Raw genomic sequence first — 20,484 nt, 5'->3', positions numbered from 1 at the left:
TATATAAAAAAGTGTGTGCTTTTAAAAAATTTCAAGTTTTTATTTAAATTCAAATTAGTTAACATATATGGTAAAATTGGTTCAGGAGTAGAATTGAGTGATTCATCACTTACGTATAACACCCAGTGCTCATCACAACAACTGCCTTCCTTAACATCCATCCCCCATTTAGCTCATCCCCAGCCCACCTCCCTCTCTCAACCCTCGGTTTGTTCTGCATCGTTGAGTCTCGGCTGCCTTCTTTCCTAAATCCCACATGTGAGTGAGAGCTCGTGGTATTTGTCCTTCTCTGACTGGTTCCATTTAGCATAAACACTCCAGCGCCAGCCATGTCTTTGCAAATGGCAAGAGTTTATTTTTTCTGATGGCCGGGTAGTGTTCCATGGCATATATGTGTGTGTATGTGTACATATACATGTATGTATACAGATGCAACTACATGTACATGTAGGTACACACATACACATGCATATGCAGATACACATACATATATATACACATACACATGCATATACATGTACAGTTACACATACGTATATATAGCACCGCTGCTTTATCCATTCATCAATCAGTGGACATTTGGGCTCTCTCCATAGTTGGTGCTTTTTATCCCGTTATTCCTTCCCCAAAGTTTCATACTCACCTCGTCTTCTTTTTTTTAGCGATCTAAGTAAACAATTACTTGCAGATTTAAAAAACACAGAGTTTTAATATTATTCTTCTTTTATTCCATAAGAAATCAGGGGGTGAGGCTTTAGAAAAAAAAATATTTATCACAGTATTTTTTTTCCTGACGTTACTGATTGAAAATGTTTACTTTTGTGTTCTGAATGATCTTTCATGATGAATATGGGACAAATTGTTTTTGACATTAATTTTAATAATAAGCTTAGATTTACTTTGTATTTAATATTGCCATATTTATTGTAGATATTTATATGCATCTATATGACAAAAACCATATGGAAAAATTTATTAGGGTAATTAGTTATTTTTGGGGGGATGAATTTGCACTCTAGTCAGCCCTCTATCTCAGTTCTCAAGTAGTCTGCACTTAGAGTAAGCTTTTGTGGGTGAGGCCATGATTGGATAGCCCGCATCTATAAGACCTGCTCAAGTGGTGTACGTGAGATTAGATTTCTAAGTGGATACAAATTGGGTTTCTGGGAAGTTTTCCCTGAATTAAACATGACTAGGCATGATGAGTCCAGTGTAATTTGGATTGAGAGATGTAGCTCATCTCACTGATACCGCTAGCGTGTTCCTGACGCTCTCCCTCTCTTGGGGGCTTTCCCACATTCACGGTCTGCAGCTGCTCTCTCCGTTAGTGGTCCTACATAGAGCCTTTGTGTCCATGATTATTCCTTTGTCTTATAAAAGTATTTGTGTTAAACTAACTACTGAAGTGCAATAATGTCTGGAAGAGGAAACAGTCAACTAACAGTCTCCCATTGACCTTGTGATGGGGGTTAGTTTAAGTACATCAGCAAGGGTTCCCGTGACCTATGTCCTTGTGAGCTGGGAAGAAGGTGGCCATGGGGACCTTGTGTCCTGGATTGCCTGTCCTGTGATTCACATCTGTGGTCCTGATGTAATTCATGTTGGCTCTCCTTTTATTCTCCAGAGTGTCCTGGCCTGGATGATAATTTCTGTGATCTTTCCAATATTGTGGGTGGGACCCAGTGGTAGCACAGAGGTCTAAGGCTTAGAAACCACGGGGGAGGTATGAGTGAAAAGTGTCCCAAAAGGAGATGGGAAAGGTGATTAATTTAAATTTTACAGTATTATAAATTTTTCTTGATTTAAATTTCGCAAATTTTTTCTTGTGAAGACATGTATTGAATGTTATTGTTTGTAGACAATTCAGTGTCAAATTTTTTTTAAACCACACAGAATTTCTGAGATTATTTTCCTTTCTGACATTCAGTGTATGTTGAGGAAATGCAAATTAGTTGGATCTGAATGTAAAGAACACAAAATTTTAAAGGTAAATCACATAGGGAAAGGTTTTTTTGCAAATAAACCTCAAATAAGTAATAGTAACAGTGAAGCACTCATACTATTTCGTACACGTATCACTATGTAAGAATGAACACAGGGAAAACACTTTAACCCCTATCTCACTGGATTTTCAAATCAGCCTTGTCTGGTCCATGTGTTACCCTATTTATAGATAAAGACATTGCAGCACAGAAGGGTGAAGTCACTTGTCTCTGTCTCTAAATTAATCATTACTTATTTATTTTTTTTAGTCAAGAATTTTTTTAGTGGCCAAGCATAGTAGATTTAGAAGAAAAAAAGGGAACTTGTGCTTATAAGTTAACCGAGATGTTGAAAACATTGAGACCAGCTCTAGGATTCAAACGGTGTCACCAGGACCTTGATTTTCCAACCCATCTCAACAGACGGATTCATTCCCAGCTAGGTTCTGTCTGCCCTGTGTCAAGGATGGCCGCTGGTGGCTCCTGGCTTGCTATTATCAGAGTTTATGCTCCGGCACTAGAGATGCGTCTGCACCCCCCACCCCGACACTGTTCGCGCCCTCTCCCCAGAAGGATTCTGATGAGTTAGCGTGGGCAGTGTGCTCGTCGGTTTGGGCTAGATGTCGGTTAGTGCTAGATGACTGATGGCCCATCGCAGACACATGGGCCGGCCTGCAGGTGGGCAAAGGTAGCTTTGCACACTGAGGATCTTCTCTCCTCCCCCTCTCCTCCTCCTCCCTGTGACTCGCTCTTTCTTATTCCTACCCATGGAGATGTCTGTGCTGGCCCAGGAGAGTAAGTAGCGTATCTGCAAGTCACTTTTTGTCTCTCTAGTTTTCCATTCAGCCGGTTTCTCAACACATCTCGTCACATCTACATATCAGGAGCATCGTGGATTTATCCTGCTCTAAGCGCGACCACGACCAGTGGGTTCGCTTCGGCTGCAGAGTGAGGCTTTGGATGAATAGTGTCACACTGGCGGTCACTGGCCCCCACTGCATCACTGCCTTCCCTGCCGTAGGAATGCTCTTTCTACCTTATTAACCTTATCAACACAACGCTCTGATCAGTAGATTTCGGTGACTCTCCGTTGCTTGCAGTATAAACTTGTCATTAGTAGGCACAACGTAGTAAGACCCGAAGCACCGAGACTGCTCCTGCCCTGTGCTGTGCACCATCCGGCCTCTGCTTCTTCACTCCAGGCTTGCTGGGTTCTGCCAGCTTCCAGATTGTGCCGGGCTTTCTCTCCCACTGTCTGTCAACGTTCTTCTCTTTGCCTGACGTGCTGTTTCTACTTCTTCTCCAGGCTAAGATTGTTTCTCTCTCCTGACTTAGTTTGACTTGAACTGCTTTCTAGCGGCTTCCCTAACCCACCTGTGCCCTGCCTGTAGACTCTTGTGTGCTCTTTACGGAACTGTCAGTTTCCGTGTCTTTCCTGGGTGTGATGTCATTGAGGGTAAGCGGGTGCGTCCCTGATTTCTGTAGCCCTCATATTGTCTGACTTAGTAGTTCAACATGTGGTAGGTGAATGAACTCATGAATGAATGAAAGCTCATCGTTTTTGGATTTATTGTAATTTGTTACATGGAGAATTTGATGACATTTAATCATGGATCACATGACATTAAACATAATCATATTAAAATATACCTCAGAGATTTTGTCTAAATCTCTCCGGAGGAGTATAAATAACATGAACTCAAAATTGTAAGTGCTCTTTGGCATTCTAGGGCATGTTTTTGGTCCTACTGAAATATGTTATCTTTCTTTTTTTTTTTTTTAACTGCATCAGATCATTGGTTTGGAATCATGGGTAAGAACGTTTTTTAAACTTTAAAATCCTTGTTTGTGTGATTGGGCAAAATCTTGTAGTTTGGTGAAATGTTTGCTCCCGAATACTAGCATAAAATTAGATCTCCAGTGCAGGTGTGGTACACAGAAAGTACATACAAGGCTGCGTACCAACCACCTCATTTGCTAGGAGAGGCACGTTTATGTGACGGAGCAGTAAGTGGGAATAGCTAGAGAGAGACTAGCCTGAGAGGGGATCCTACTGCCCTGTGCCACTGTGGGAGTTCTGGGGGGCCTGAGCGGTCCATTCCAGGTGCAAGCAAAAAGGGGGTGTGTAGCTTGGAGGGCATTTTAAAACAATAATAAAGCCAATTTATTGTCAGTCAAGTCTTTATTACCACCAGCTGTGGGTCCAAAGCAACGTTGCTGACAAAATGCTCTCTGTCCCTGGGGCGGATTGTCCCCACCCTCAGCCTCCTTGGTGTGTCCCTGAAATAGTTTCTGTGCCCATGTTAGATGCTCCTTGGGGCTATGTCTTCATGTCACCTGCACTTCTGTGTACTTCCTTAACCCTGTCGCCCGACCACATCACAGTTTTCTAAGTGTGAACATGTAAGAAAAATTAGGCCAGTTATTATTTAGGTCTGATTTACTGGGTAACAATGCTTGTAATCTTAGACTTTCAAATTTGCCAATATATGTATTCATTTACTTATATATATTTTTATTAATCATATCTCTGTAATTGGCTTCTTTTCACCTGCTAAGTGACATTGTGTGTTTAGTGCATTTCCACTGGTGTCTAACTCTCTGTTTCAGCGTACCCTGTAATGGGTTTAGTTCTTAGTTCATTAGATCTTAATCGACAAGCTACATCTTTCCTAGGATGCTCCTTTTATAATATTAGCCATACTGCTTTCTAAGAATTAATGTTATATTGATAATTATTTGAACAATACTTTTATGATGAGTTCATACTTCTCTTCTAAGGTCTTTATGGCTTATTCAACCGAAGCATATATAAAGTTTGGAATAATTTGATTGTGTCTTTTCAAAGCCAGAAGACAGGTGCGAGTGATGTCACGCTGGGACCGGAGCTCTTGGTCCCTATAGTTCGCTGTACATCCTCTGAGTTACCGTGTGGTGAGGAGACTGTTCGCGCTTTACTGTGGTGGCATTTCATTTTCTAAATTGAATTTCCGGTAGCTCTGAAATGGACTGGTACAGCCCCTGGGTGCGGCTCAGAACCGCACCTTTACTCCCTCCTGAGGGCTGTGTATGTACCTTCTCTGAACCTGAGAGAAAACTCACTCAGTAATGGATTCACCTTTTTCGGGACATGATTTCCATCTGATGAAAGCTTATAATTTTTTTCTTTTTTGGAACTAGAGTCAAGTATGCCCGTTCCTTATAGACCCTTCTTCTCAAGCTACAGAGTGGCTAAAGACACATTTGAAAGACTCGCGTTTGGAAGTCATTAACCAGCAGGTTTGTATGACTTAAAGTTGAGACACCGGCTGGTGCCAGCATGTCAGGCGGGCGCGGTTCGGGTCTGTGTTCAGGAGGCACAGACTCGGTCCCGTGACGTACCTGGTGAGGGACCCAGGGAAGGAAAGGGGAACTTTCAGCTTTACTACGAAAGGGGTGAGAATATTTATTTGATCGCTCCAAATGCTAGGCATTAATCTAAACCCTGGGAATTTGCTAGTGAGTAAGGTAGTCCCACTTCCTGTCCTCGCGGTGATGCCGTCTGGGAGGTTAGAGAGACGATTAAATGAGCATTTACATGACGTTATGATTAAAGACATCAGTATAGGCTCCCAGAGAAGGAAGAGTTCCCAACTCTGCTTGGAGAGAGGCTGCTGGACCTGCAGCATACGGTGCTTTCTCTCCGCGCCTCTCCTCACGTCCTGTCCCTGCACCTCACCGGTGAGCATCTCTCAGGTGTCCCAGCGTGAGACACATTGATTCGTAAAACGTAATCATAGTCGTGACCTCTCACTGCCATATTTATCGTGCTGAGAAAATTATTTGGGGTCAGGTTTTTGTTGTGTTTTTTCTCTTTGAGAAAGGCCTAGTGTAATTTGTATTCATTTTCATAGATATTCTTTAGGTGCTTGAACAGTTACCTCTTTCAAACATATTTCATTTATAAAATGGCGGTACTTGCTTCATTTGTGTGTTAAGAGTAACTAAGTTAGGGGCACCTGGGTGACTCAGTCGTTAAGCCTCTGCCTTCAACTCAGGTCATGATCCCAGGGTCCTGGGATCGAGCCCCACATTGGACTCCCTTCTTGGCGGAAGCCTGCTTCCCCCTCTCCCACTCCCCCTGCTTGTGTTCCCTCTCTCGCTGTGTGTGTCTCTCTCTCTCAAATAAATAAATAAAATATTTTTAAAAAAGAATTAACTATAAATTAGATAATACATAAAATGCTTTAATACCACTTATGGTTTACAGGAGGAGAGCTTAGTAATTATTATTCCAAATATTTAATTTTGTAACCATAGTTGGCGGCTTGAATTGACGTTTAAAACCCTTTTACTAGCTAGAAAGTCTAAAAATCTTGCCTGGTTACAGAATTTTGTCCAGATGTTCTTTCCACAGTGATTAGACCTAACACATATCACGTCAAGGAAAGTTGGCTAGAATTCATCATTTGTCTTTCCTCTTCCATTCAGTGTTTGATTTTGAACATAACCCAAGTAGTTCTTAGTAATATTTGGGTGAGTAACTTAAATAAGGAATTTGAAAATTTGTTTCTGCATCAAGTTGAAATTTGAAATCATCATAAAGGATTGAAAAAAGCTTTTTTTTTGTAAAAATCTTTACTTTTTGTATGTCTTTTTGAATTATGTATGAGATCTATTTGATAATTATTCAACTAAAATGATTCATCAGCCAGTATTTATAACTAGAAAAGCAATCATGAATAATTTGAATTATTAACATGCATATTTAATTTTAAAATATTCATAATATTCTTATTAATATATTCCTTCATTATCTGTAAGGACCTTTGTAGATATTAAGGTAATAAAGGAATTAATGCATATTCTTTTTTATTTTCTCAGGATAGTAACTTTATTACGGCTCTTGAGTTGGCAGTACGTTTTGGGAAAACCCTTATCATCCAAGAGATGGATGGTGTAGAACCCGTTCTTTATCCGTTATTGAGACGAGATCTCGTTGCTCAAGGTAAGCATTTGACATTTTCCAGAGTCACTATTTTTGGAATTTCCACAGTAAGTAACTTCATAGCTCACTTTGGCCTGTGTCGGTCTTGCCGCTGAATGTGACTTTTCTGGTTGAGTGGGGGAATGCCGTCATGGTCCAGAAGGGAGAGTCGGTGAGCTCTTGCCTTTATCGAGGTGTCCTCGTGTCAAGGTCTCCAAGACTCTCCCAGGGACAGTGTCTGTCCAGAAGACACAGGACTTGAAACAGTCTCACTGTGGGCTAAGATGCGTCGCAGGGACAAGACAGAAGGCGAAGTCAGCCTAGAGAGAATGTGTAGCGTGAGGTCAGCAGTCCGGAAACGAGGTGCCAGCCTCCCAGCCTCTGCCGTTGGGGTCCCGCGGGGTGAGCCTGCTGCTCCCAGGACCAGCTTGTGACGGCACCTGTGCAATGGCAGGGGCCAAGGAGGCCTAGTGGACACTCGGTCACACGGCATCGTGGCCAGCACGTTCTGCCTGGCACGAGACCACATTCCAGACCCTCCCGCCCCAACGAAAGCAGCCGTTGGGCATACACCACACTGTGCGGTCCGCGCTGGGGGTGGTCCACGCGAGGACGTGGCCTGCATGCAGGCTGCAGAAGCGGGGAGCCGGGCCGTCTGCGCAGCGGGCCCTGCCGCGGGCAGAGTCTCAGGACCGCCAGGTTTCCTCTTCCCGCACAGCTCCCGCAGCCCGCCCCGTCGGCCGGAACGTCCTGCTCTCCCGCTCCAGACCATGGTGACTCATACACATGCGCACGCACGGACTGACACCGCGCACCGCGCCAGCCCTGCGGGCCTTAGCTGACCCTGCAAGCTTGAAATCGAACCTGGAGCTGCTGTGGCAGACGGACGCGGGGCAGAAGCGGGGCCGGCGCGGCCTGGCAGGGGTTGATGTGCTGTGACCCGGCCGGTAGCGGCGGACTTCGGGCTTTGTAAGCGGGAGCTCCCCTCCAGATGTCACACTCTGCGCTCAGTCAGGCTGTTCCTCACTGGTGCTAACCTGGATCTGTGAACTAGCTCCTGATACTTTTTTCCTTATAATTTTTATTTAAATTCTAGTTAACACACAGTGCAATATCGGTTTCTGGAGTAGGATTCGGTGGTTCATCACTTACATATGACACCCAGTGCTCATCACAAGTGCCCTCCTTAATGCCCAGCCCTCATCATGTGTCTGTTGTCCATCTGGATGTCTTCTTTGCAGAAATGTCTGTTCATGTCCTCTGTCCATTTCTTGACTGGATTATTTGTTCTTTGGGTGTTGAGTTTGATAAGTTCGTTACAGATTTTGGATACTAGCCCTTTATCTGACATGTCATTTGCGAATATCTTCTCCCATTCTGTCAGTTGTCTTTTGGTTTTGTTAACTGTTTCCTTTGCTGTGCAAAAGCTTTTGATCTTGATGAAATCCCAATAGTTCATTTTTGCCCTTGCTTCCCTTGCCTTCGGCGATGTTCCTAGGAAGAAGTTGCTGCGGCTGAGGTCAAAGAGGTTGTTGCCTGTGTTGGGCATAAACCACACTGTGCGGTGTGGATTTTGATGGATTCATTTCTCACATTGAGGTGTTTCATCCATTTTGAGTCTATTTGTGTGTGTGGTGTAAGGAAATGGTCCAGTTTCATTTTTCTGGACGTGGCTGTCCAATTTTCCCAGCACCATTTGCTGAAGAGATTGTCTTTTTTCCATTGGGCATTCTTCCCTGCTTTGTCAAAGATTAGTTGACCCTAGAGTTAAGGGTCTATTTCTGGCCTTTCTATTCTGTTCCACTGATCTATGTGTCTGTTTTTGTGCCAGTACCATACTGTCTTGATGATTACAGCTTTGTAATAGAGCTTGAAGTCTGGAATTGTGATGTTGCCAACTTTTTTTTTTCCCCCAACATTTCTCTGGCTATTCGGGGTAATTTCTAGTTCCATATAAATTTTAGGATTATTTGTTCCATTTCTTTGAAAAAATGGATGGTATTTTGATAAGGATTGTGTTAAATGTGTAGATCGCTTTAGGTAGCATAGACATTTTCACAATATTTTTTCTTCCAATCCATGAGCCCGGGACGTTTTTCCATTTCTTTGTGTCTTCCTCAGTTTCTTTCATGAGTACTTTGTAGTTTTCTGAGCACAGATTCTTTGCCTCTTTGGTTAGGTTTATTCCTAAGTATCTTATGGTTTAGGGTGCAATTCTAAATGGGATTGACTCCTTCATTTCCCTTTCTTCTGTCTGATAGCAGTTTATTCTTAATGGGCTGTGTGGGCTTTCTCTTTGGGCATTGTCAGTTTGGTCATTTGGTTGGCAGGGCTTTGTATTTGTCCTCACTTAAATCTTCAGCTAGTCAGCCTGGGATGGTATTTCGTACAGTGGAGCAGTTGTGTCAGTGGAGACCGTTACCCCATTGTTACCCATTAATGGAATGTTTGATGGCGGTTCACATGGTACTTGGATTTGTCTGGGTTAGATGATAATATAGTTCTGAAGAGTTTGGACCGGGAAGCAGATACAACGTCTGTATTTATTATAAATATTGACCAAACCAAACCATATTCTGAAACCTGATCCAGGTTCAGAATTAAGATAATAAACATGTCAGTTCAGACTTTCCTGGAAAGAGAGCAGGAGACCAGTCTGTACTTGCGTCCCATCATGGTGTGTCTAGGCTTCTCTAAGGTTCACAGAAGATTTTGTGTCCAGAAGAGAAAATGATCAAAATGAACTTCGCCGCTAACCCCGTGGGTTAACTCCAGTGTACACTGAGGCCTGAAGCCGTTCCGCCTGTGTTGGGCTTTAGTGTTCCACATCTGATACTTCCTAACAGTAGGACATAGCACTTATATCGAAGGGTCCTTTTTAGACAATGAACCATTTACTTTGAAATATTTAAAAAATTTTATATCAAAATAAAACATGCACAGTTTATAAAACCAAATAGTACAGAATGGATGTGGGTTTCCGTCCCTTCCTTCCTCACAACTAGATCTATTCACCAGAGAAAACCAGGTGTTTTTCAATTTTAACATTTTATTGAAATATGTGTGTGTTGCAGTTTATGAATTTTTGCAAATAGCATACACCTGTGTAAGCACCCAGAGCAAGATCTAGAACTTTATCTGCGCTGCAGAAGCCCCCTGGTTGACGACGCTCCCCCACAAGGTGACCGCCTTCCTGACAGCGTCGGTAGGTTTGGCTTGTGTCCCTGTGTTGCCTGAATGGGAGAGAGAGCACAAGCCCCGGACTCCTGTGGGCCGGCCTGGCCCTCACAGCCCGGCTGCGGTGTCCGCATGGGCGGGAGTCATTTCACAGCACCGGCAGCACACAGGCCATGCTGGGACCATCCTCAAGTCTCCGTCTCAAATGAGAGTGCGTTCCGGTCACACCGATAACCAGACAGCTTCCTCTCCCAGCTCACTGGAGTGGCCTCTGCTTTTGTTGTGTTTTAACCAATTATCACGTAGTCCCCTTCCACTTCCGCTCCTCCTCGAGAAACATTATTAAGACCACGGTCATCGATTGTCCGCACCTGTTCCCCAGCAAAACCACATGGTCCTTGAGCTGTTGTCTGGTCACCTAATGTAAGCCCTGTCCTGTGACCGGCGTCTCTGGGCCATCTTCCCACGACCATGCCGTGTCTCGGGAGGACCTCATTATGAACTGCCGGCTGGCGTGACTTGTTCTGTTTGTCTTCTATGGTGTGTGTGTGTCACGTTTGCTAAAGTTACATATCTTGAAAGCATTTGCTCATTTCGTCCAAATTGCCAAATGTAATGGTGTATATTTTATATAATGTTCTCATAACTTTTTGGTTTAAGTTGGTTGTATAATGATGTCTCTTTCTTGACATTGATCTTTTTTTTTCCTCGATCCATCTTTAATGGAGGTTTATCAGTTTTACTAACCTTTCAAAATACCAACTTTTAACTTTGTTGATTTTCTGTATTTTTAAATTTTTTAATTATTTTTTTGTTTTGTTTCACTTTTTTTTTTAAGGGTTTTATTTATTTATTTGACAGAGAGAGATCACAAGTAGGCAGAGAGGCAGGCAGGCTCCCCGCTGAGCAGAGAGCCCGATTCAGGGCTTGATCTCAGGACCCTGAGATCATGACCTGAGCCAAAGGCAGAGGCTTAACCCACTGAGCCAGCCAGGCGCCCCTTGTTTCACGTTTTTACTTGAGTTCTAGTTAGTTAGCTTATGGTACAGAACTGGTTCAGGAGTAGAGTTCGGTGATTCATCACATAAATATGACACCCAGCGCTCATCACAACAGGTGCCCTCCGTAATGCCCATCATCCTTCTCTATTGTATTTTTTTTTAATTTTTATTTAATTATTTTGACAGGCAGAGATCACAAGTAGGAAGAGAGGCGGGCAGAGAGAGAGAGGGAGAAGCAGGCTCCCCGCTGAGCAGAGAGCGCAACATGGGGCTCGATCCCAGAACCCTGGGATCACGACCTGAGCCGAAGGCAGAGGCCTTAACCCACTGAGCCACCCGGGTGCCCCTTTATTGTATTTTTGAACTGGTTTTTCCTCTTTGGTATTCCGTTCCTGTTATTTTTCCTTAGATTTCCTTTGGTGTTCTTTTCTCTAGATTCTTGAGATGGAAATTCAAAATACTGACATTTAATCTTTTTTTAAATACATGTATTGATGTCTGTGAATTTCCCTCTAGGCCCTCCTCCGGCTTCATGCCAGAGTTTCAACTTCTTTTCAGTTCATTGACTTACATAACTTTATTGTTGTTATTTAATGTCTCAGCAGTTGGAGATTTTCTAGGGCCCTTTCACGTTCAGCACAACTCCCTTGTGGTCAGAGAACTTACTCTGCAGTATTCAGTTGTTTGAACCCTGGTGTTCTTTCTCTGTAACTGGACATTTCATTAATTTTTCCAGGTACACTTGAAAATTATGTGAAATTTGCTCTTTGTTCTTTTAATTTTTCCTAAAGTTAGTTTTGTCAGGTTTGTTCATTATAGTGTTGTTTTTTTGTGTGTGTCTTTACTCTCTTTGCCTTGTTGTTTTTTTTTTTTTTAACATTTCTTGAGAGAATTTCTTAAAGGTTCTATGATTTTTAAATTTGTTTTTCTTTTAGTTCTCTTAGTTTTTGCTTTAAATATTTGAAGCTGTGTTTTGGGGTGCATACATATTTGAAAATGTGATCTTTCCCTGTTTGGATTATTTTCTTTATTGCTATGAAATGTCCTCTTTTTTCTACAGAAATGTATCAAGTTTTAGAGTCTGTTATTAGAATGGTTGCGTTGCTTTGGGGGGTTAGTGTCTGCATGGTAATAATTTTTATTCTTTTACTTTCCATTTTCTGTTGGTCTTGTTTCTCAAGGGTGCCTCTCTTCACTTTATCACTTGGTTTTCATTTCCACTCACCATGCAGTCTTTCGGTTTGTTACGTAATTTGATGCAGCTAAGTAGGTCATTTGATCCCTGATCCAGTTTTGTAATTAACGTGGTTTTATTTTTTGATAAAACATTTTCTACTTTTTTAATGGTCACCCGCCATATAACAATGTATATCTTTGACTTTTTATTTTATTACGAATAAATTAAGTGCGTTGCCACTTCCCCAGGGCACTTGACCCCATGGACCCCTGCCTGCCCCCGCGTTGTTGTGACACACCGTCATGGTCACAGGATGTCCTAATAACTCTTTAAAACCTGTATTTACACAGATTGATCTTTCTATGGTTCTCAGAGTCTTTCATCATTCCCATCTCCTCATTTACATCTAGGTTATTTTTCCTTTTTTAAATTGTCATTCTTGTTTGGCTCACAGGCAGGGTTCTGTTAGTGTCCGGTGTGCGGTCCCCGGCACTCGCGGACGCGGCTCAGGGCTCATCGTGGGACACGTGCGCTCCTCTCCGCCCACCTCAGCTTTCTTCTGTTTGAGGCATTTCCTTTCCTGTGTCCTTCAGGGAAGGCCCATCGGGAACAAACTTCTTGTTCTTTGATTTCTGAGGGAGATTTGTTTTTCGGCCTGGCATGGAATCCTGGGTTGGTATTTATTTTCTTTAGCAGTTTAAAGATTTCATTCCTTCATCTTCTAGCTTGTGTCAGTCCCGTTGAGAAACCACCTGCTGCTTTTATCTGTGCTCTTCGGCGAGCGATGGGTCGTTTCCCTCTGGATGCTTTACGACTTCGTCATTGGTTTCCAGCGGCTTGATTATGAGGTCCCCGGAACTGGCTCTCTTTGCATTTATCCTGCTTAAGTTTTCTTGAAACATCCCAGTTGATGTAGACGTATTTCATTGGGGTTTTAAATTTGTGTTTTTCTGATAAAGGTTGTAGTTCAACATTGTTTTGATATTGGTTTTTGGACATTTATATATCCTTTTTCATAAAGTGCTTATTGAATTATTTTCATATTAACTTAAAAAAAGTTTAAAATTTAAAAATCCATTCTGGGGTTCTCAAAAACTCCTTACAATACTTTTCGTAGTCTTTGAAAATAATCTTTGAAGGTGTGTATTTTGTATTTAAAAAATAAATTATTTGTTGCCAAGTTAAAATTTTAAGTTTTGGGTATAATTGCTGATTTATTTTTCTGTGTGTGTTGTATAATTGATATCTTTTTTTTATTAAATTTTGAAATATACTCCTTTATGAGGCGGAACTTTATTTTCTCTTAGTTTAATTTCTTACCTCAAATCACTTGTATATGGCAGTCTGAAGAAGTCCTTTGAAGTTAATAATGGGCATCCTTGCAATTCCTCATATATTGATAATCCTAGGTTTTCACCAGCTCTTTCTGTCTTTATGTAGTATATCTTAAAAGCTAGTAAAATGAACACTTTAAAAAAAATATATGTGTTTTAGAGAGAGCAAGAAAGAGGCAGCATGAGTGGGAGGGGTGGAGGCAGAGGGAGAGAGAATCCCAAGTAGACTCCCCACTGAGCGGGGAGCCCGATGCGAAACTCGATCCCAGGACCCTGAGATCATGACCTGAGCCGAAGGCAGACGCTTTACCGACTGAGCCACCAAAGCCGCTCAATGAACATCTTTTAACTGATGAGTTACGTGGAGAACTGTATATAATTGAGTTGTTATTGTTTGTGTCACCTATAATCAGTCATTTCAGGAAAATTTCAAATGAAATGTACTACGTATATATTTCTTTGATGCATCAGTATCCCAGGATCATCTCACTGACGGATGCTTAGCCGTGTTTGTGTATGTGCTGACGAGCAGGGCGTTCTGGTTCCTTGTCGCTCGGGCGGCTAACCGCTGCTATCCCATACTCTACTAAAAAGCCTGTGCTAGCCACTGTGGAGAAATACTAGGAAATGTAAATTAGATTTTGTAATGTCATGACGCAAAAGACAGAATATTGAAGCCAACTAATTGTGTTGTTTTAAACAAATAGGACCACGTTATGTGGTACAAATAGGTGACAAAATTATTGACTACAACGAAGAATTCCGCCTTTTCTTGTCAACAAGAAACCCGAATCCCTTCATCCCGCCGGATGCGGCCTCCATCGTTACAGAGGTCAACTTCACTACCACCAGGAGCGGATTGCGAGGACAGGTATGTGTGGCCGCCGAGACGTGACCTCTGTGGTCTCCTAGCTTGGTGTATCAGAGGACTCTTGGAACTGGAGGTGCCTTTGTGGAAGTGATTAGCGTTTAAACTTTTGGAACCGTCTTGACAATCCGTTCGTGGGTGGAGTCAAGCGTTGGGGTTTACTTTATCGTTTGTATTAGACTTGTGCGTCTGTTGTTAGCATCGAAGCACCGCTTCTCCCAGCCGCACGTTAATTTCAGGGTTGATTTCCGTCATGTGTGGGAGACTTTGGGAGAGAGAAGGATCATAGACTGAGTTCAGCTACATTTTCTGTTTTAATTATGAAAGCTGAAGTTCACATACGAGAACTCTGTTTCAGTTGACTTGTTTGTCTGATTGAGGGTGGGTGTTGAAGTCCCCAGCTGACATTTGTTTTTCCACTAGAACGTATGCCTCTTTGAATTTTCATCTCTGTGTATGACTTCTTATGATTTAGACCGTTATGCGAATCTCAAAATGATTTTTTATATTCTAGGCTTTTGCTTACATAGTTTTCTCACTCATTTTCCTCTTAAGGCTCTCATGCCTGTTGACTTTGAGTCCTTCTGTTTTTCACTCACCTAACAGTTGTAGACTCTTCCTGCTTTCATTTACTATGATAGTGTGTATATTTGGTACATTTTTACTTAATTATAATTTTCAAAAATTTCCTTTAAAATTCTTTTTCTTATAATAACATACAGCTCACAGCATGTGTTTTTATGGACGGTATGTTTTGACTTACTTGGATGATACTTCTTATAAATAAAACTATGAAGGGATTACTCAAAGCATGGCAGAATTGATTGATGAAATTGCTCTGTCTAGAGCCTGGCCGTCCCCACGCAACGGGGGTCAGATCTGTCAGAAGTGCTCAGTGAGATCGCTTGGCCGGCAGATTTGCGTTGACATGTTTTATGACCCGCCCGTATCATAAACCCTAATTTAAAGTTTCAAAATGAAGAATTTGACATAGCATTTAAAAATAGATTTAGGAAGATTCATTTAATTCACCCATTTAAAGTGTGCAGTTCTGTGGCTTTTTAGTGGACTGCCGGGTTCTTGTCGTAACTCCCTGTTGCACATTTTGAAGAACAGCCAGACTTTCCCAAGGTGACTGTGCTTTACTTCCCTGCCAGCAGCATGTGAGGATCCTGCTTCCCACCCCCCCGCCTCCATCTTGCCGACACACATTGTTATTTGTCTTTTCAACTGTAGCCGTTCTAGTGGGGGTGAAGTGGTATCTCCCTGAGATTGCGAGGATAGAGTATTTTAAGTAAGAGATCTCTTTGTTTCTTTATAGGAATATTTGCCACTTAAAAAATCTAGTTTCCATAGTTGTTACATATTTAATCTAATTTTAGAACTAAATATTACATATTGATATGTTAAGTAAGAAAATTTCTTACACATGTCCTATACTATTTAATGTTTTATTGATCAGTTTAACTATTTGCCTCTTTTTTGTCAAAAATAATTATGAAAATTATAATATATTATGAATTATGAATATTATAATAGTCATATTTAATTAGAGTCAAATGAAGTACATAATATCATAATAATTACAATATTTGGCACAACACAAGGCCTGTTTGTGGGAAGTTTGTTTTGTTCTGTTTGAACTTTACTGCCTAAATAACTGACTTTAAAAAATTTTTTTTTTAAGCTTTTGGCTTTAACTATTCAGCATGAGAAACCTGACTTAGAGGAGCAGAAAACAAAACTATTACAACAGGAAGAAGATAAGAAAATACAGTTAGCCAAGCTTGAGGAATCTCTTTTAGAGGTAAAATTTAGTTATTCAGGATGCTTTCTTACATTACATTTTTTTAGTGAGTATAATTAATAGCTATTTAAAAATTCAGTAGTACCTTCCACATGTTTTTGGTTGTATCAAAGACATGTCAATATATATCTTAAAAAATCAGAGAGAAAAAAGTAGATGTCTTGGAATACAAGATCTTAAGAAGTAATGGTAATTAATGTCTAAAATAAGTGATTTTTAAGGAATACTGACTTTATATTATATTATTTCACTAATGTGTAATTATCTATTATATGCTTAGAGTTTCAAGTGGCATTAAAATGTAGCATAAAATTATGATTTAATCTGTAACTTTAAGTAGTTTTTATTGTATTAGATTGATAAAATTAATACATATGCTTTGATAATATAGTATGTAATGATGTACTCTAACATTCTCATAAGCTAAAATGTTGAAATTCTTTTAAAATAACATAAGTTTTCATAAACATTATTTAATGATAGCTAAGATGGGCTTCTTTTGATAGGTTATTTTAATATGTATGATAATATTCACATTATTTTATTGATTTTTGCTGCAGACACTTGCCACATCCCAAGGGAATATTTTGGAAAATAAGGATTTGATTGAATCTTTGAATCAGACGAAAGCGAGCAGCGCACTTATTCAGGAGTCGCTGAAAGAATCTTACAAACTCCAAGTTTCCCTTGACCAAGTAATTGTTTCCTTTTTTTTGTAATCTTATAACATGACTTCTTCAAGTTTTATGTTAATATGACTAAACAGTAGAGAGTCAGGACTTCAGGGGAATGACAATTACAAACAAGGAGGTTCTTCAGAAAGCCCGGAGCCTGGGTCTGATGGGTCCTGCTGTGGGCGGTGGGTGAGATGCTCAGGGCACCGAGCATGAGGTCCGCCGGCCTCTGCTCACTTCTGGCGCAGCGTTAGCTCTAGTTCTGGGGTGACAGTCTTATGCTGACGTTGAAAATGAGAGTACTGAAAATGACTGTTAAGAGCTTCTTTGCCATTCCTGGAGCTTTTTAAGATTAAGGCACGTTCAATATATTAAGTAGGAGTTCTAAGGTGTTTTTTCCGTTAAAAACATTTTCTTCCCTTAAGATGCCATGGTTTAAAATGCCTTTTGCCTTTCTTTTGATAAGCCCTTTTGCAAAATCCTAGCCCAAGATCAGAACAGCCCGCCTTTCCTTCTGCACTCTGGTGATGGAGCTTTGCCTGAAGGTGGACAGATGCCTGGACAGATGAGGGTTCCCGTGCATTTCTGGGCTCCAGCCTTGCCTGGGCCTGTGCTGAAGGCGTCCTTTCAGTGCCATCCAGCCCTTGTCCTGGCCGTGCACCTGCAGGGCACTGCTGTTTGTCTTGGGAAAGCCCCTGTGGGAACCACTGCAGGAGCAGGTGTGCAGCCCACGGCGAGCCCAGCCCCCTGGCCGAGCCCAGCCAATGGTGCACCCCTCTCTTCCCGGTCTCACAGCACAGGGCTTGGCCTCCCTCCTGCATGCACAGCACCAAGGCACCCTGTAATGTCTGTAATCCTGGCGCTGGGATCACAGTGACTCCTGAGTCCCGCTGGCAACACAAGGCCGTGTCCCATTGGGGCCCTTCCCTGCCGTCCCAGGGGTCCGTGTGCTCTCAGTCTGTTCCACGCCCACGCGGAGCCTGACCCCCCCCGGTCCAGGCTCTGCTCCACCAGTGTTCCTGCGGCACCAGCACCCTACACTCTACACTCGCGATCACTCTGCACTCAGGTCCGCTCTGTACTCGAGGTCTGCGCTGCCCTGGGGGTCTGTTCTACACTCGCGGTCGCTCTACACCCGCGGTCGCTCTACACTCGGGGGCCGCTCTACACTTGGGGGCGCTCTACACTCACAGTCACTCTACCCTCGGGGTCCGCTCTTCACTCGCAGTCGCTCTACACTCGGAGGCCGCTGTACACTCGCTGTCGCTCTACAGTCGGGGGCCGCTCTACACTCGTGGTCGCTGTACACTCGGGGGCCGTTTACACTTGGGGCCCCTCTACATTCAGGGTCTGCTCTACACGCAGTAGCTCTACACTTGGGGGCCACTCTACACTCGTCGCTCTACACTCGTAGTCACTCTACACTCGGGGCCGCTCTACACTTGGGTCCACTCTATACTCGCTGTCACTCTACACTCGTGGTCGCTCTGCACTCGCTGTCGCTCTACACTCGCTGTCGCTCTACAGTTGGGGGCTGCTCTACACTCGGGGCTGCTCTACACTCAGGGTCCGCTCTACACTTGGGGTCCGCTCTACACTCGCAGACTGCTCTACTCTCGTGGTTGTTCTACACTCGCGGGCCGCTCTACACTCGTGGTCGCTCTACACTCGGGGGCCGCTCTACACTTGGGGCCCTCTACACTCAGGGCTGCTCTACACTCGCTGTCGCTCTACATTCAGGGGCCACTCTACACTCAGGGTCCGCTCTACACTTGGGGTCCGCTCTACACTCGGGGTCCGCTCTACACTCGTGGTCGCTCTACACTCGGGGGCCGCTCTACACTCGGGGGCCGCTCTACACTCGTGGCCGCTCTACACTCGGGGGCTGCTCTACACTTGGGGCCCTCTACACTCAGGGCTGCTCTACACTCGCTGTCGCTCTACATTCAGGGGCCACTCTACACTCAGGGTCTGCTATACACTCCTGGTTGCTCTATATTCGGGGTCCATTCTACACTCGGGGTCCGCTCTATACTCGCAGTCGCTCTACACTCAGGGTCTGCTCTACACTCGCGGTCACTCTACACTCAGGGTCTGTTCTAGACTCGGGGTCCGCTCTACACTCACGGTTGCTCTGCACTCATGGTCGCTCTACACTCGCAGTCGCTCTACACTTGCAATCGCTCTACACTTGTGGTCTCCACGCTCCCCTCCCCGCAGGGGCGGTGGCTCCCTGCCCTCTGGCCACCCTAGCAGCGACCCTACACTGCCTCCCTCCTGGATCTCACGGTGGCACCGCTTCTCTTGGGGCTGACTGCTGAGCTGTCCCCCTTACTGCTCCATCAGGCAGGTGGTCTCTGCCCTCCAAAGGGCTGCGCGTGTGGTCCTGGAGCTGAGACTTCTTTAATCCGCGGTGCTCAGTCTTGTAAGAGGAAGGCAGGCTAGGTGGTGCCATGTGACATGTCACCGTGTGGCTCCCGTGTGGGACGCACAGGGTGGCCGGCGGGGTGCGGGGTGGCAGGTGCATCCCAGCACTGAGGGCCACCTCCCCACCCTCTGATCTGTAGGAGCGGGACGCCTACCTTCCCCTGGCTGACAGCGCCAGCAAGATGTACTTCATCATCTCCGACTTGTCCAAAATTAACAACATGTACCGCTTCAGCCTGGCGGCCTTTCTGCGACTTTTCCAGCGAGCTCTGCGGAACAAGCAGGTATGCCGTCCTTATCCCGTAGTGGGCAGTGGCTGAGATGCCTTGACTGGGGGCTTGGCTTAGGGTGAGAATTGCCTGTGAAAACTTGTCTGGAATTCTGTTTCAGAAGGCCGATGGGACCGTTTCAAACTATCTAAAGAGACTAGCTCAGAAACCAGCTGAATTGTGTTTTACACTCCTGAGCAACCATCCTGGGGTGACAGTCCTCTCAATGGAAATGATTTCAGTTCTGAGTACAAATCCATAAGTAATAGGTTATCATTAAAATGGTATATGGCTAAGAAATTATCTACATAATCTCATTCCTTGGGGAAAACAACACTGAAAATGTCATTGTTTGTCATTTGAGCTGTGCTCCGTGCCAGGTCCTGTAGCTAAGGAGGCTAGAGTAGTGTCCTCCGCCTTATAGAGTGTGTCTGCTAAGGGGGAGGGGGTATCTTCACCCATAGGTATCACACGGTCCTTACAGTAAGCCCCAGGGTAGCGCGGACAGCTTTCATGCCCTCCGTAGAAACCTGCACAGCGTTTGGGAAGATCGTGAGGCTGGACATTGTGAGCCCTCTACGCACGTGCTATCTAGATGTTTTCCTAAACCCAGGCTCGGCCAAGCTGATGGTGGTTTTCTTCAGCTCACGGCTTCTGTGGGGAGTTTGGCCAGGGCTGAGCAGAGATGGCTCACCTCTCTTTGACAGTGTTTGGTGCCTCAGCTGGGACGGGAGGGGCAGAGCAGGGGTGGGAGGGGGAGGCTCCCCTGCTCACCCAGTGCCTGGGGCCAGAGGGCTTGGTG

At 43.7% G+C, this 20,484-nt stretch overlaps 1 protein-coding gene across 1 annotated transcript in view; it reads left to right on the top strand.

Moving 5' to 3' along the window:
- Positions 1 to 20,484, top strand: part of DYNC2H1 (dynein cytoplasmic 2 heavy chain 1) — a gene marked incomplete at its 5' end in the record, with an annotated part of 274,888 nt that overhangs the window by 111,317 nt on the left and 143,087 nt on the right. Inside the window, 6 exons of the mRNA XM_080815645.1 lie at positions 5,163 to 5,261; positions 6,846 to 6,969; positions 14,345 to 14,508; positions 16,193 to 16,312; positions 16,873 to 17,007; positions 19,554 to 19,697. Coding sequence (XP_080671771.1) covers positions 5,163 to 5,261; positions 6,846 to 6,969; positions 14,345 to 14,508; positions 16,193 to 16,312; positions 16,873 to 17,007; positions 19,554 to 19,697 — 786 coding nt within the window. The remainder of the gene's footprint in view (positions 1 to 5,162; positions 5,262 to 6,845; positions 6,970 to 14,344; positions 14,509 to 16,192; positions 16,313 to 16,872; positions 17,008 to 19,553; positions 19,698 to 20,484) is intronic.

This window comes from Martes martes, assembly GCF_963455335.1.
Source record: "Martes martes genome assembly, chromosome: 10".
NCBI lineage: Eukaryota > Metazoa > Chordata > Mammalia > Carnivora > Mustelidae > Martes > Martes martes.
Note: the sequence above shows the minus strand (reverse complement) of the source record. Positions and strands in the feature narration are given on the sequence as shown.